This window comes from Aedes aegypti, chromosome 1 (genome assembly GCF_002204515.2).
Source record: "Aedes aegypti strain LVP_AGWG chromosome 1, AaegL5.0 Primary Assembly, whole genome shotgun sequence".
NCBI classification, from domain to species: domain Eukaryota; kingdom Metazoa; phylum Arthropoda; class Insecta; order Diptera; family Culicidae; genus Aedes; species Aedes aegypti.
In genome coordinates, this window is record NC_035107.1 from 215,044,706 (window position 1) to 215,059,536 (window position 14,831).

At 41.8% G+C, this 14,831-nt stretch overlaps 1 protein-coding gene across 3 annotated transcripts in view; it reads right to left on the minus strand.

Moving 5' to 3' along the window:
* LOC5577060 (atlastin) overlaps nucleotides 1-14,831 on the minus strand; it is a 69,082-nt gene that overhangs the window by 3,536 nt on the left and 50,715 nt on the right. For all 3 annotated transcript variants that reach the window (XM_001663107.2, XM_021857535.1, XM_021857534.1), the window contains exons 4-7: nucleotides 4,622-4,777; nucleotides 3,936-4,565; nucleotides 3,429-3,709; nucleotides 3,301-3,367 (exon numbers count right to left, since the gene is read on the minus strand). In XM_001663107.2, the coding sequence (XP_001663157.1) occupies nucleotides 3,301-3,367; nucleotides 3,429-3,709; nucleotides 3,936-4,565; nucleotides 4,622-4,777 (1,134 nt within the window). The remainder of the gene's footprint in view (nucleotides 1-3,300; nucleotides 3,368-3,428; nucleotides 3,710-3,935; nucleotides 4,566-4,621; nucleotides 4,778-14,831) is intronic.

Consider the following 14,831-nt stretch of genomic DNA (forward strand, 5'->3'; position numbering starts at 1 on the left):
TTTTTACTGGTAATTACTCAAAAAAAAACTTTTTTGTCTTTATTATATAATTTGCAGCGTTTGGTGAGGCAATAAGAGCGCACGTCAACCGAAAGCCGATGATAGGAGGGGTAATGGCTTAATCCAGCTTTTAAGAGCGCTAATGGCTGCCGCAAATAGCCTCGCTTTCTGGTAGGGATCAAACAATATGACGTTTGGATTGGGTCCGTTCAATAGAAATGACCCAAGCCAAACGTCAAATCACCCGATCCCTACACGATAAGAAAATAAAATACTGGATAAGTTAAATACCATTCTAAAACCATATTTGGTCTATTCACTCATTGGAATGAATATAAAAGCAATATGCATTGCTAGTTTAAACGCTCATTATATTTGAGCATGCTTATATCAAGAATAATCCTTCTGGCTGATAAAGATGAAAAAAAAAACTATGAATTTGATAAAAACTGTTTTTTTATTTATTTATTTATTTATTTATTTACTTTTTATATCATTTTGGAAATATGAAAACAAAATAACAAAAATGAAAGTGAAAGAAAACGATAATTTTATTCATAATTATGATGCAAAGCACCTCTTGCTGACACGAACATTTAATTATTACACATTGAACTATGCCAGTGAAGGCGTTAAGGACGACCTAACTTGTTCCACTCGTCTACTCTTGCTCAATAAAGTAGTTCGGTAGTTCCGCACCATTCTTATTATCTGCTTAATTCTGCCAGGCAAAATCCTGTCGGCAACGTTTCCGCTGGTGGTGTCCGTCGTTGCACTCCAGATCCAATGGCCGGAACTTTTGGGTAGAATTCTGAATGAACAAAAATGTTTCCTAATGATGCAATTACGGAGCCGCTGAATCAAAGAACTTACCTATAGCAACACATGCTAGTTCCATATGAACAATTTATTATACTTTTCACTTTTTTAAGGGAAACAATTATTAATTTAGTAACGCACGATCACCTGGCTTGAGGACAAGCGAAAACAAAATGTCTGAATCGAATTGAGTGATGTCGGTTATTTCATGAGGTCCCCCCCAGACTAAAATTTGCCGCATAATACGCATTGAAAATAATAAATAATCAAAATGTTTACAAATGCATAAAAGATATTACTGCAAAGCATATCCTTTATTCGTTACAATGAATAAAGATGTGTAAAGATTATAATGTAATATATATTACACTAATTAACATTTTCCATTTTATCCGTGTACCAAAAACCAAGCGTGCTTGCTTTCGGCAGCCATTAGTGGTTTTAAAAAGCTGGATACTCGAGCAAAGTCCTACATAAAAAAGAAAGCAAATCTAAAATACATTCTGTTTTCAGCATCAAGTTTCATAATTTGATATCAATTTGTCATTGAAATATTCGACATCATTTTTTGTATGTTTATGTACGGGTGTTATCAAATTCAAGAATTTAACAATATTGCTTCACACGGGATAATGATACTTTTCCACTGAGAGTAGTGTTTGGTGTGTTTGGTCCGTCAATTGTGTTGCTTGCTCCAGCGGGAGCTTTACTTACTACTAACACAATACCCTCCCACAACTGTCTCTCGAGCTATCGAAATAGAGGAAGTAGAGAAAATAGTATATTATAAAGAAGATCCAATCAGTCTTGTGATTAATTTTGGTAGAATAAGATCGATCCTAGCTTCCAAAGGAATTTCGGTGTGTTCGGACGGGTATCTTCACAATCTAGCCGATTCAGTAGCCAAACAACCAGGGTAGATGTACCAATAGTGGAGGTACTAAGCACGGTTGAACTTCATTTAACCGTCTTAATTCAAGTACCGCAATTAATGTACATGTTAATGTTGTAACGGGAAGTAATGACCATTGACTTAATTAGAAAAATGCAATTCGAACGCTCTTTTCACCTATTCCGTGTATCAACAAGCTAATACGTTGATTGGCAGTGTCGGTTCTGTGACTAATGTAATAAAATCAGTGAAAACGGCACTACCGCAACTACAGTCGACTCTCCACATCTCGATGTTCTACATCTCGATATCTCTCCCTATGTCGATGATTTTTTCGGTCCCTTCAATCTGCATACATTTTCACTCTCCATATCTCGATATCCTCCTTATCTCGATATCTCCCTATCTCGATGTGATTTTCGTTCCCAATTTTCTTTCCGTATGTCGATATGCCCATTATCAAAGGCTACTAGACTAGATTTTAGAGATTCAAAACAATTTGCGAAGACGAAATGACATTTGTTTGTTTTTGATTTTCCTGGCAACGGAGTGATTTTCAATCTAGTATTCGTTAAAAATTTGTTCTATGTCTCGATCTCTCCCTATCTCGATGGTCCCTTCGATATCGAGATGTGGAGAGGCGACTGTATAGGAACACCCTCAACTAAGGGAACACTTACCCCATTGAAAAAAAAACCTAACTTTCTTATACACAACCGATATCAAGCGCACTGTGGAAACTTAGATTTCGACATGTCATTCAAAATTTTGTATGGCAAATTGAAGAATATTGTAAGACCAAAACCACACTGTGAGATTCACATACGTTGAATAGATTTTAATAACTACGCAAGTAAAAATTCCCCCTTTTTTTCTCTTTGTTATCTATACTGTTATCAAATATTGACTTTGAAATTTCGAAAAATGTGTTTGGAATGAATTGGCCTACTTGTGATGGCCCAAAATAAGAAAATGATAAACTTTGTTGAAATCATATCATAGGAATTCCCCTATGTTAACTTACAATACAGTGGTCAGTGGCAATGACACAGCAAACTAATTGTTTTCAATGTGAGTAGAATGGATGTAGTTGTTAAGCTTAATTTCAACAAATTTGTATGATTTTGAAATTAGCAAATCTATACATTTTTCATGTCATTTGCATTAGTATACTGTTTCTTTCATACAGCAAGAAAATAAGCATTATACTTACCTTCTCATAACAGTCATAGAATAAATCATCTTCACATTTATGTTGACTCTTCTAGTTTGACCAGTTGGCACAATTCTTCAATTTGATTCTTACTTTACAAAGAATTGTACTGTGTGTAAACAAATGAAAACCAAAGACTTAAAACCGAACAAAAGCAACGAACTAAATAACTACTAAACAAAACATGATAACGAACATAAGAGCAATGACACAATACTGCTTTGGGTTTTGTTTTTTCGCAAAAGATTTCGTTCATTATTGGACTAGAATTTACAAATTATTTCAACAGCCTTAATAAATACACAAGCTCATCTTGGTGCACGTACAGCAGAATCCCCACACCGGAAAACCAGAACAAATAAACAACAAGACTTACATTTTCCCACAGCAGGTTGGCAATTTCGTCTAACCGCACGCCAAAATCGCTCAGTTCGCCGCTATATCTGTTAAAATGGGGAAAATCGTTAGTAACCGAATATAAGCAAACCCGCTACTGGATCAAACCTAATGTAGGCCCACGTGGCCAACGTTAGCAGTGCGATGCCCATGATCAGGTTGGCAAAGTTGGCAAACGTGTACAGTCCAACTAGACCGAAGATACCGCTGAAGATGTACATGACGACGGCAATGGCAAAGTAGACTGCCGGTGTCCGGGCCGCCTTGAAAATGTTTTTGCTCTCGTTGTGCGCCTTGAACGTGACGTACGAGTCGTCCAGATCCTGCTCCAACCGCTCGCGGTACTTTTCGGAGAACTCTTCGCCGCCCATCTTCCGCTTGGAGGAGAACTGTGGAATGGGAAAATCTAGTTTCAAACAGGGTGTTTACTCGTTTACAGAAATTAAATTCCCTGATATTTCTAAGACTTTCCCTGATTTTACAAATTAATTCCGGGGTCAATAAATACTCTAATATACACTAATGATCAGCGAATACCAAGTTAATTTTAGATTAAAGAAAATCATTTTTCACGGCTGGAAGCGACCAAAAGATTTAACGAAAAGAGAAACTTACTTGATGCAGGGCCTTCTCCTTGATCCGATTGTGTTCCGAGTCCAAATGTGCCGTGTTCAAGTACGGTTTGTTTCCACCGCAGACATCCTCCATCAGCTGGGTGTAGATGTCCTTAGCGGCTGCCACTGCGGTCAGATTGTTCGCCTCTGCCGTCGCCACCAGCATGCTCTTCGGCTCAGGCAGTTCGTTACCCTTGTAGATGGCCATGTAGGACTTGAAGTACTGAACGAGGTCGCGTGCTTTCACCTTCTGTCCGTTGATTTCCTTGGGTATCAGATTTGCCGGCGACAGTAGCATCGGTACCAGTTCCTTCAGGCTCTGTTTGAACTCGGGCGTAATGTCTGCTAGTCGGCCGTCAAACTTCTGGTTAGTGGCCACCGTCAGACCTGGATGCGGCATCAGAAAGCATGCGATTTCCGTGAAGCAGGAGGTGATGTGACGTCGGAGGGACTGCAGTTCGGGGTGTTGTTTGTCTTGCACTTCCAAGCGCCGCTTCAGAATCACGTCGCCTCCAGATGCACCGTATTCAGCCTCGTACGGAAAGCTCCAGTCTCGGACCAGAAACTGTAGCCGCTGGAAGGGTTTCTTGCCACTGTCGGCCAACGCCAACCTACCGTACTCGGTGAAAAGCTGCGAGGTAGAGGAGGGTTATTGAGAAGAAAGGAATAGGCTGAAATGGTCATTACCTGCAGGTGTTGGAGGTCATCTTCCTGAATGTTCTGTGACAGGTTGTATATCTGTACGGACGAGAGCATTGTGCTGAGAGCAAACACTGTGGCACAATCCCGCACTGTGCTTTGACTGTCGAAGGCGCCCTGGGTGTCCATCAGGATGATGGCATACTGAAAGTTGAAAAGGATTCTTTGTTAGTTTAGAATTGATGAACGAATGATAATGCAAACTTTACTCGACACCCCGAGCTACAAGAAGGACGATGAGCACAATATCGCGAAAACTGTGGCCAAGTAACAAACAAAGCCTAATAACGGCCACAGAGATCAGGGACGGAGATGGGTTGAGAAAAGTACAAAACGGCTTTCTGAGAAGCTGGAGCAGCATTCAAAAGGGGGAACAAGCTTACAAGGGAAGGTCACGATGGTGTTACACGGGGTTTTCAACCGGATTATTTTTGTTAGATTCTACTTGTCTAAATATGAAAAACCCCAAAGCCTTTCGGGTGATGAGCCATTGGGTAGCCAGGAGTAGCTCTAAGAGGGGCAATTTTGTACGTATATAATATTATTGAGGTAATTGAAAATTTGTGATGTTTTTTCAGTATTTATTGTGATGGTAGAGAACAAAATTGACATGATTGTATGTTTGAGATGTATATTTCTATGCCATAGGCGCAATCAAGATGGGTTTCTTCTTGGAATACTATTCTAATAAAACCCAACTTAGTTTGGAGTTCATATTCCATGCTAGTTACGCCTATGTCATAAAAATACATTATAATTATACATTATTGTCAATTCTGTTCATTACTATCACAATAAAAAATCTTTTCGGAAAATTTTAAATTGACTCAATAATATTATATTCGTACAAAATCGACCCTTTCAGAGCCCCTCCTGGCTACACCACTGGTCCATCACCCGAAAGCCTTTGGGGTTTTTCATATTTCGACATGTAGAATCTAACAAAAATAGGCCGGTTGAAAACCCCGAGTAATATCATCGTGACCTTTCCTTGTTAGTAAGTAAAATTGCAACAAGGAGTTGTGCGGATATGCAGACGCCACAAGTGTTCAGAAAGATGCTGCAAAAGTGTGCTGACAAAGCTACTCATAAATGTGGATTATATTGAATCTAGTCACAATAAACCAGGCTCGACTACACTTGGTAAACTCCTGGAAAGAATCATCTTTAACAGATTCGGAGAGTAAGCGCGATCAAAAATACAGTTTAAATTCCGCTAAAGCGTATCGATAATGGGCGCAATTCGAACAGTACTCGAGAGTACTGAGAAGATCAGCGTTGCACAGTGTTGAACACCCCTAGCGCCGACTCTGACATTCTTCTACACTGTCGCCTATCGGCAGTGCCAACTGCTACGTCACCGAAGAAGTCTGTCATCAGTTCGTACATATACGAGTAGCAGTACATCTGTGTGCAGAGCATGTACATTTTAATTCGTTTAATTGTTAATTATTGAATAAAGTTATTGTTTGTTACGAGTCATAATTCTCCGCCTTATTTGCCATCGTAACAAAGTGGCGACGAGTCTGCGGAAGTTCGCGGAGTATCGAATTTTGGGTCGAAAGTATCGCGCCGCTGAAAACCGCGTGAGAATGTCGCAGCCGGCAGTGGTGAACAACCATTCAAAGACACAATTTTGCAAATTCTCAGCAATCAGCAGGCGCTGATGACAAAGCTGTCGCAGCATGTGGCGGCAATCGAAGGAAATATGGATTCCTTAGCGACGAATATCACGCAATTTGCATACGACCTTGAAAAAGGTTACTCGTTCGATGCTTGGTTTTCGCGGTATGCGGATCTTTTTGAGAAGGATGCCGCCCAGCTGGAGGACGATGCCAAGGTGCGCTTGTTACTGCGAAAACTGAGTCCTTCTGCGCACGAACGGTACACGTCATTCATCCTCCCCAAACTGTCGAAGGAGTTTTCGTTTGAGGAAACTGTCGCCAAACTGAGGACCATCTTCGGTACACCGGTATCTACGTTCCATCGACGTTATCAGTGCCTTCAGACGACGAAGGACGAAGATGAGGATTTTATCAGCTACTCGTGTAAAGTCAACAAAGCATGTGTTGATTTTAAGCTCCAAGAGCTAGAGGAAGATCAATTCAAATGTCTTATCTTCGTATGTGGGCTCAAATCACCTAAGGATTCGGACATACGAATGCGCCTTCTTTCGAGAATGAACGAGACCAGCGATATGACCCTGGAGAAAATCGTCGAAGAGTGCAAGAGTCTGATCAATTTGAAGCAGGATACGGTGCTCTCTGGAGAAAAACCCCCCACGCCAGCCGTGGCTGCAACAAATGCCGTTCGAACGCATTCTCAGCCAAATCGAAAGGAGAAATCAAACCGTTCAAAAGACCAGGCACCGAAGACACCGTGATGGTCTTGTGGTGGCATGCACTTTGCCAACCACTGCAACTTCAAGGATCATAAGTGTCGAGATTGCGGTAGAACGGGCCACAAGGAAGGCTATTGCAGCTGTTTTTCATCAAAATCACGCCCAAAGTCAGGAAAAGGAAAGCCAGCGAATCGGAACAAACCTTCAAGCAAGATTGTCGTCGTGAAAAACGTCACACGGAGCAGAAGATACGTCGAGACAACCATCAACGGAGTTCCGGTTAACCTTAAACTAGACTCCGGTTCTGATATTACCATTATATCCAGACAAAACTGGCTCAAAATCGGAGCACCGAAAACATCGCCACCGGACTGTGAAGTTCAGACCGCATCTGGCGATAAATTGGGAATCGCTGCTATGTTCCGTGCCTGTATTTCCATCAGCGGCGATCAAAGCGAAGGTAATTGTTACGTATGTAGCACTAATCTATCTCTTAACGTTCTAGGCTCAGACCTACTCGATAAGTTTGGGCTGTGGGACGTACCATTCTCGTCGTTCTGCAAGTTGGTTGACGCCAAGCAAGAAGACCACCATGTCGCTGCATTGAAAGCCAGGTACCCGACCGTTTTCACCGATCAGTTGGGGTTGTGCTCAAAGATGCAGATGCATTTGTCGCTCAAAAAAGACGTTCAACCGGTATTCAAGCCAAAGCGACCGGTTTCGTACAACATGGAGGCCGTCGTTGAAGATGAATTGAAACGCCAGCAAGATAAAGGTATCATCACGCCAATAACGTACGCAGATTGGGCCGCACCAATTGTGGTGGTGCGTAAACCAGATCGCACCGTTCGAATTTGCGCCGATTTTTCCACCGGATTGAATAATGCACTTGAGGCAAACAATTACCTATTGCCTCTCCCGGAGGATATTTTCAATCGAATGGCTAACTGTACAGTGTTCAGCCATATCGATTTATCAGATGCGTACCTTCAGGTCCAGGTGGATGACGAAAGCAGGAAGTTGATCAACATCAATACGCATAAGGGCCTTTACCAGTTCAACCGGTTATCACCCGGTATCAAAAGCGCCCCGGGTGCATTCCAACAAATTATGGATGCGATGTTAGCTGGGCTGGACTGCACTTGCCCATACCTCGACGACGTTCTCGTTGGGGGTCGCACAGAGGAGGAACATAGGAAGAACCTATATAAAGTACTCGAACGCCTTCAAGAATATGGGTTTACAGTTAAGATCGATAAATGTCGATTCTTCATGCGCCAAGTGAAATATCTGGGACAACTTCTAGACAAGGAGGGCATCCGCCCTGATCCTGAAAAGGTGAACATGCCACCTCCTAGCGATGTCTCGACGCTGCGGTCGTACTTAGGTGTGATAAATTATTACGGGAAGTATATTCGAGAAATGCGAAAGCTTCGCCACCCTCTGGACGAACTTTTGAAGCAAGGAACCAGTTTCGAATGGACAGATGAGTGCCAACGGTCGTTTGATCGATTTAAGGAAATCTTGCAATCTCCTCTCATGCTGACGCACTATAATCCTCGTTTGGATATAGTAGTATCAGCCGACGCATCAAATGTGGGCATTGGCGCCCGCATAGCTCATCGATTTCCAGACGGCTCCGAAAAGGCTGTGTATCACGCATCAAGAAGCCTCACACCAGCATAATCCCGATACAGCCAAATTGAAAAGGAAGCGTTGGGATTGGTTTACGCGGTCACCAAATTTCATCGAATGATCTATGGAAGACGCTTCACTCTCCAGACCGACCATAAACCGCTGCTGGCCATTTTTGGATCGAAACAAGGTATTCCACCATACACAGCCAACAGGCTACAGAGATGGGCGCTCACCATGTTATTATACGACTTTCAAATCGAGTATATTTCTACGGACCATTTTGGTCACGCAGATATTCTGTCACGCCTGATAAATTCTCACATCAAGCCAGATGAGGATTTCGTAATTGCGTCCATCGAGATCGAAAAGGTTATCTGCAATGTTGTAGGCCAGTCCATCGAAAATCTTCCCGTTTCATACAGACAGCACAGGACGAAGCACTGCGTAAAGTTACGAGCTTCATCAGGAAAGGCTGGCCTACCGAAGCAACCAGTGAGCATTCAAGCGTACAACAGTTTTTCGCACGTCGAGATTCGCTGTATGAAGCGCAGAAGGTCCTGATGTACGGCGACCGAGTTGTTATCCCCAAGAAGGTGCAACAAAAGGTGCTTCAGCAGCTGCACAAGGGACATCCGGGGATCGAACGAATGCGCTCCTTAGCTCGAAATTTCGTTTATTGGCCAAATATCGACGACCACATCACCGCTCTGGTTCGAAATTGTCATGATTGCACAGCGGTGGCCAAAACAGACACCAATACTAAATTGCAATCATGGCCAGTGCCTGAAAAGCGACGGGGTTGGTGGTCTGATGGCTACCGCTTCTGCTTCATATGCAGAAGGTCATGGGTTCAATCCCAGGCCCGTCTCTTTCCTCGTACTTTGTAGTTGTATATCTCTCACTTGCTTCTATCTTCCATTCTAAATATATCCCACTCAAACTATTTATTCGTTCATAGCAAACGCTAGAACCAGAGACGGACAAGAAACCGTTTCCCTAACGCTTCCTACTTCCACGCGCACGCCTTTCTTACGCCTGATACATAGGCAGTCTGCTAACCACAAAAGCAAACCTCTCTGCCATGCCTTTCCCCCAATCCATACACTCCCGCATGAACTGACGTGGATGCAGTGGAATATACGGTCTACGTGGGAGTCAGTTCAATGCATCATCAATTCCTCCCCCTTCCCCTCATTGGTCTGCATTCTGACGTGGCAGGTGCCATTGTTGCCTAAAAATAGAAGATCACCAGCACTTATACACTGAGGATGCCTGTTAGTCCCAAGCAGTCATTCGGTTGGCTCCTTGTGTAAGTGCAGCTGATCTGGCGATACTGGAGTGCATCCACGGGCGGCCAATCAAGATCAAGATCATGGCCAGTGCCTGAAAAGCCATGGCAGAGGGTTCATGTGGACTTCGCAGATCCCGTCAACGATACTTACTATCTTCTGCTGGTTGATGCACTGTCCAAATGGCCCGAGGTAATTCCAACAAAGCGAATCACGACAGCAGCCACCATAGCTATTCTTCGTAAAATCTTCAGCCGGTTTGGTATGCCAGAAGTCTTAGTTTCCGACAACGGAGCCCAACTAACTGATGCATTTGAGAGATTTTGCTAGTCCAACGGTATCAGCAATGGATTAGCCGAAAGGTTTGTCGATACCTTCAAAAGGACAATTAAGAAAATTCAAGCAGGAGGGGAAGATATAGACACCGACACGGTAATGCTTCCAGTGGGCATTTGCCCTTTGAAGGAAGCACCACACTAGACAACGGACTAGCATGCAACGCCCAATGGCACAGTCGGAAAACATTCCTCACGAAAAGTTTTCCGGTCTGAAGTGGGAATCGAACCCACACTCCTTAGCACGATGTGGCTAAATGCCTGGTGACACTAACCGCACGGCTACGAAGCCCAGACACTTTCTTGCTCTGCTATCGCTCTACACCCAGTCGAAATGCGCCAGGAGGAAAATCACCTGCCGAGATTCTTTTCGGAAAACCTCTTCGAACATCGTTTGAGCTCATGAAACCACCAAGCAAATTCTTCGAGGATGTGAACTCCATACAAGACAGCCAGTACAACGAAAAACATGGAGCAAAAGCCAAGTATTTTGATGTCAAGGAACAAGTGTATGCGCAAGTACACCACGGAAACGAGTGGAGCTGGATACCAGGAGAAGTAGTGGAACGTATTGGGCAAGTCATGTACAACATTTGGCTGCCTGATCGTAAACGGCTCATCCGCTGTCACAGCAACCAGTTACGAAACCGCTACGGCAGCAAAAGCAACCCAGAAGTAACCAATCCAGATTCGTACACTTCAGGTTAATTATCAGAACTCCAGATCTGAAAGACTTCCTGTAAGAGCTGGTGTTCCCCAAGGCAGCATTTTGGGACCAATATTATACAATATTTTCACATCTGACTTACCTGAGTTACCTCAGGGATGTCAAAAATCTTTGTTTGCGGATGACACAGGCCTCTCCGCCAAAGGACGAAGCCTGCGTGTCATCTGTAGTCGATTGCAAAAAAGTTTGGATATTTTTTCTTCATACTTGCAAAAATGGAAGATTTCTCCTAATGCTTCCAAAACTCAACTAATAATATTCCCACATAAACCAAAAGCTCTTTATTTGAAACCTTCAAGTAGACATGTTGTCACGATGAGAGGGGTTCCAATAAATTGGTCAGATGAAGTTAAGTATCTAGGACTCATGCTAGATAAGAATTTAACTTTCAAAAATCACATTGAGGGCATTCAAGCCAAATGTAACAAATATGTAAAATGTCTCTATCCCCTTATTAATAGAAAATCAAAACTTTGTCTTAAGAACAAGCTTTTGATATTCAAACAAATTTTCAGGCCAGCCATGTTGTATGCTGTACCAATATGGACTAGCTGTTGTAATACCAGGAAGAAAGCTCTGCAGAGAATTCAAAATAAAATTTTGAAAATGATTCTGAGGCTTCCTCCCTGGTATAGTACCAATGAGTTACATAGGATATCCAATGTTGAAACATTGGAACAAATGTCAAATAAAATAATCAATAATTTCAGGCAAAAATCGTTACAATCTTCTATTGCCACGATTAATGCGTTATATGATTAGGTTAAGTTAGGTTAAGTATATTAAAAACTTTTTTTTTTTTCTCTTATAAGCAGGTGAAATCAACTCACCTGTAAAAAATCTGAACTGCTACGGCAAATGAAATGTAATATGTTGTTAACAAAATGTTAATAAAATCTTAGATTTGTTTTACCAAATTAGGATGATAGTGTTGTCTAATAACACAGAACACCTAGATATAAGAAATAATGAATGTAATGTTTGGAATGATACTAATAAAGAAATTAAAAAAAAAAAAAAAAAAAAAAAACAATCCAGATGTTCCACTCGATATTCTGCTCGACACGTGGAGTTTAAATCCAACAAACTCCGAAGCTGCTGTAGAAGCAGTAGAACCGTCAACTGAGCCTGATGGATTGAACGAGTTACAGTTGGAATTCCTACGGAACCTGATGCAACCAGATCAGCAGCAACGTCGACAGAGAACTCCGGTTAGGCAACCTGAGTTAGATGAAGTTATTCAGCGACGATCATCGAGGCAACAACGTGCACCGATCCGCTACGAGCCGTATCAGCTTTATTAAACAGGGGAGGTGATGGGCACCCCTAGCGCTGACTCTGACATTCTTCTACACTGTCGCCTATCGGCAGTGCCAACTGCTACACTGAGAAAAATCTACACGTCAAGGTCGTGTGTTTTACTTATAGATTTGCGCAATGAGGAAAACCACATGATTTGAGTGTGGTAGCCATATGGATTTCATCATTGATTTCACGGTATGATAGCATGTGTATCAACATTAGGTTGTCATGTGAAACAAACATGAATTTCCAAATATTAAATCATGAAAACCAACTGATTTGCTTACTGAATTCGAAATGTAGTAGCTTTAGATAGTCATGTGTGATAGAACATAAATGTCAAGGGACTGAAAGAAGAAATTTGGTAAAAAAACTTTTGCTCCCCAAAATATGGATCTGAGGCTCCTCTGCTTGTCGCAAGCTCTCTTGATTTTTTTTCAAATCCGTGAGTTAGCAACAAGCGGGGCGCCGCAAATCCATAATTTGGGAAGCCAGGGATAAGCATATTCCATTTTTTTCGAAACTGAAAGCCAGGAAAATCTGTTAGTGGAATCCGATTTTTCTACTAAACTATACATTATAATCAATGTTTTCTTATAGAAAGGTAGAACTCTCGTACATCGGTCAACTTCACTAATAAAAGAAAAATCGAATTCACAAATTTTCATCTAACACTTTCAGCTTCAAAATTTGCTTCTTCTCTTTGGAAGCATGATGATGACTGTCGTTCGACACGAGGTCCAACCGCAATTCAGTTCACTATGCATCCCAGGGGTTGATCACAAACAATCTATAAGCTTTGAACATGGAAATCGATAGCATAGCTCATGGATTTCATCATAACAATCTCATTGCGCAAATCAATGAATCGACCAACTTGAACATGATGATTATGACACAAGATAACCATAAGCAAAACACACTGAATCCGTGTTGGAGTGATGATCTATGCGTCCATAGGTTGACACATACGAATCTGAAGAGAAAGCTTCGGGAACTTATGTGGAAAAAATATGGAATCCCTGTTGTCGGTTGATGAATCAATTCATGAAGCAAAACACAGGAATTTAATGTGTAACACACACGAAGTTTGCAAGAAAATCATAGCAAATCGATATGGATGTTCATGAATCGATCCATAATTTTAAACACACAGATCGAGCGTGTGGATTTTTATCAGTGTACGTCACCGAAGAAGTCTGTCATCAGTTCGTACATATACGAGTAGCAGTACACCTGTGTGCAGAGCATGTACATTTTAATTCGTTTAATTGTTAATTATTGAATAAAGTTATTGTTTGTTACGAGTCATAATTCTCCGCCTTATTTCCCATCGTAACACACAGGATGCATATTTCCGATTATCTGTGCCAGATCCTGAAGAGTTAGTACCAGAGCCGAAGCGCAGTGTACGAGACGTGGCGCACAGCGTTGGAAGAGGTAAAGATCTGGGAGCCACCAATGGTTGGTGATGCGATCCATGATATAATCACGCCTAATCGGATTCGCGATATAATTCGATAATCGCATTGTACCCCGCCCTTCTGGGTAAAGTCTCTATAAACAAAAAAAAAATTGTACCCCGAACAAGTGGTCATCGCTCGCCCACGCAAGAGTAAGCGACGCGATCAATAGATCAAACACTACTAGAGATCCGCGGAGCTTCTTCATTTAACTACTCGACCGACGTGCGACATTTATCCTACCCTCATCGCCCGCCCCCGCAGGAGCAAGCGTCAAGGTCGAAGGATCAAACACAACTTACCGATCGCGTTCAGTGTTGCCACATATTTTTCAATTTTCATCTGTGTTTTTGACTGCAAAAATCCTTTTTATCTTTAGTCAACCTCCAAAAATCTGTATAGCATAGAAAGTTTCAAATTACAACCAATTAGGTAAACAAAAGCCTTTGCAAGCATTTCCAATCGATTCTAAGAAAGTTAGCATTATTCATACAAGATTTCTACTAACAAGTAAACTGCAAACCTCACCATGGCTGCATCATAACCAAAAAAAGAAGACATATGATTGAATTTCGAAAAACCTCGATAAGTATTTGAGAAAAATTAAGCATAAGAACGGCATTTATTTGGGATATGTTACAAAATCGTACCCAAAGCTTGTATTCGGTATAAAAATCTAAAATATGTTCTTTATCTCGAAAATCTGAGATCTGTGATCACAGATATCTGTAGGCTAGAACCGGGAAAAATCTGTGTAGTTACAGATAAATCTCTGATCGCGTCACTTTTTCACTTCACTCCCCGACGCGCGACATGTTCCATCCTGCCGTCATCAACTCTAAACTTGACTTGATTATCATTGGTGTAAATACGGAGGGGCTAGGGGGGTCTAAACCCTCCCTAGAAAAGTGCAATTCCAACCCCCCCCTAGAAAGTTATGACTATTATGCTAAGTTCGTATCTTGATTGTCATTGGTAACCATGTGTGTAGCTCGTTGTTTCTGAGCATTTGAATGGATTTTATTGCTATTTAACAACGCTATGGGGAAGAAAGGATCATTATCTACCTGCCCGTGATGTTGGTTTGGATGCTTATTCCTTCT